This window comes from Pteropus vampyrus, unplaced genomic scaffold (assembly GCF_000151845.1).
Source record: "Pteropus vampyrus isolate Shadow unplaced genomic scaffold, Pvam_2.0 Scaffold285, whole genome shotgun sequence".
NCBI lineage: Eukaryota > Metazoa > Chordata > Mammalia > Chiroptera > Pteropodidae > Pteropus > Pteropus vampyrus.
In genome coordinates, this window is record NW_011889066.1 from 758,896 (window position 1) to 761,551 (window position 2,656).

A 2,656-nucleotide genomic window follows, 5' to 3' on the forward strand; every position below is an offset into this window, starting at 1 on the left:
AATATGTATATATTATGTATAGAGAATAAATAGAATATGTATATAACATATGTATGTGACTATATATATACAAATATAAGTTAAAATTTACTAGTAATTAAAGTCCATTATAATTTTGCCTATCAAATTGACAAAGATTTCTAAATGACAAAATTCAGTGGTGGGAAGGGTTCAAAACACTGGCATTCATTCCATCTCTGATGGGTATGCAAACTGAAAGCACCTTTCTGGAGGATGATTGGAAATATTTAACAAAAGCCTGGGGAAAGATTCACATCTTTTGTGTCAGACATGCTCTGCCTCTGGAAGATCCACTCTTCACCCTTTTCTACCCTGCCCTGGCCCTGGAAGACTGACCCAGTGGATTACATCAACAGGCTATGCCTTGCCTCCTGACCTGACTCCTGGGCAGAGGCGAGGAAGGAAGGAAGAATGACAGGGACCCTGACAGAAGATGGGAAGAGAGGGAGGTTGGGTATTTATTCTCTTGGTTCCTTCCCTGTTGGGCCACCTGCTCCCCACCACTCTCTGTCCTTGCAGATTCCTTTTATCCTTCTCTTCTTTTGTCTCCTTGGGTATAGGCCCTTGATTGCTCTGCTGCCACTGGCCCCTGCCCATACCTTTGTAAATTCACTGCTCTATAAATAAACCCTCCTTAGATTATCTTGGTTTGATTGTGTCTTCTGTTTCTGGGTGGCATGCTGACTAACACGCCTTTATACCCAGCAATTTTACTTTAGAAATTTATCTAAGGAAACAATCAGAAAAGTACAAAAACATATAAAGATATTTGTAGCAGCATTAAAACTGAAAACAACCTAAATATTCAACAATAGAGAACTGGTTTCATACATATGATTATCCATATGATGAAATACTATGTACTCGTTAAAAGTTAGGTTATAAAAGAATAATCATGTGGAAATATGTTTATGAAATATTTTAAGTGAAGACATTATGTCCCTTGATTCCAATTTTGCATATAAAAATGACTAGAAAGATGTATCGCAAACTATTCATAGTAATTATCTTTTAGTTGTGAAATTATGGGAGGATTTTATTTTCTTATTTGTACTGTTTTTGTATTTTTCATATTTTATACAATTTTTATATATTGTTTTTGTAATTAGAGAACATAAATCCAAAACATTATATATTTTAAAAAGAAAAATTAGGGCTAAATCCTGTAACACCCCGCTCCCATGTGCATGTGTGCATATACTTCCAATTTGACAGTCTGACATTTAAAAATGGGTTCCTGCTGGCCAAGGACATGTGCACAGCTGCTGTAGCTGGAAGCATGACGAGCTCTGCCATATCTATAATCAGCCATGGTACATACATGCCTGCTGAGCTCAGGCCCCACATGTCCATCAGCCATGCTCTATAAACCCAGAAACCAGCTCTGGTGCATGACTGAAGGCAGAGCAGTTAGAATGCCTTGATGGGGCTAGAGAGACCTAAGGGGGAGCAAGAGATGTGCTGACCTCTGGGAACCTTCAACAGAGACAATATAGTACATTAGGAGAAAACAAACAAATGAACAAAACCCCAGACCTTGAATATACTTTGGTCTGAATCATGACTGAACATCTGCATAGTTTTAGGATCTTAAGGATGCTTTTAACCTTTCTAAGGCTCAGTTTTCTCATGTGTAAAATGGAGATAATATTATGAGCAGAGAATATAGGCTCACTGAACAGCAGTCAATATTAAAGAGAAAAGGGCCTTCTGAGCCAATAAGTCACTCAGAATCCCAGAGACTTGGCTTTGATGCACAGGAAAAACTGGTATGGAGAGAGAAAACATGTGATTTGAGCAATAAAATGGTCATGTGGCATTTTGCCAAGACTGCCTCACACCCAGCTGCAATAAGCACATACTCTTAGGTAGGAAGAGCTACCTGCAGTGGGTCCCAAGTCCAGACTAGAATCATTCAGCTCCTCCTCCTCTTCCCAGAAGTACTGTGGTGGCTGCAGAATGCGGGACTCTTCACTCTCTTCGCTGGGGAAGCCTGAGCCAGGGGCTCCCAGTCCCATGGCCTCACTGGGGTCCTCTGAGTCCAGTGGCTCCAGGCCAGTGGGCAGCAGAAGGTCCAGCAAAGAGGTGGAGGTGAGGCCCTCTGGGCCAGGCTCATCGGATCCAGTTGCACACATGCCCAGGGACACTCCTGCACAAATACAAAAGCCAGATGATTATAAAAGGTTGGAGAGGACAGGCTGGCATGGGGCTAAGATATGTCTCCACAACAAAGAACCCAGGGAGGGAGTGGGATTTTGGGGAACAATCTTGACACCCAGGGGCTTCGAGGGCATTCTGAGGTGCTAGTCTCATTTCAAAAAAGCCAAAATGCTTAGCCCTCCCTATGGCCAAGCCAAAGGGAAGACAGAGGGAGATGGGCAGGAGAGAGTGAGAAATCAACTGACTCAGCATCCACTGGGCATCTATCTGCTCACTCAGAAATGGAGACCAAAGAATGGGTATTCTTTGCCACAGCTGTGCTAGGTGCTGGGGGCACAAATGCAGCCAAGAAGGGGCCCCTGCTTTTAAGCACCTTGTGTGGACATTGTTTCCCAGGCAGCAATCCTAGGCTGAAAATTTTCCAAAACTGCATTGAGAGCAAGGTTTGTATTTCAGCAATGTGGGATCCTGAACA

The 2,656-nt window shown here is 42.5% G+C and overlaps 1 protein-coding gene across 1 annotated transcript in view; it reads right to left on the reverse strand.

Annotated features, from left to right (window-relative positions):
* PODXL2 (podocalyxin like 2) overlaps positions 1–2,656 on the reverse strand; it is a 27,560-nt gene that overhangs the window by 24,100 nt on the left and 804 nt on the right. Inside the window, exon 2 of the mRNA XM_023520939.1 lies at positions 1,904–2,042. Coding sequence (XP_023376707.1) covers positions 1,904–2,042 — 139 coding nt within the window. The remainder of the gene's footprint in view (positions 1–1,903; positions 2,043–2,656) is intronic.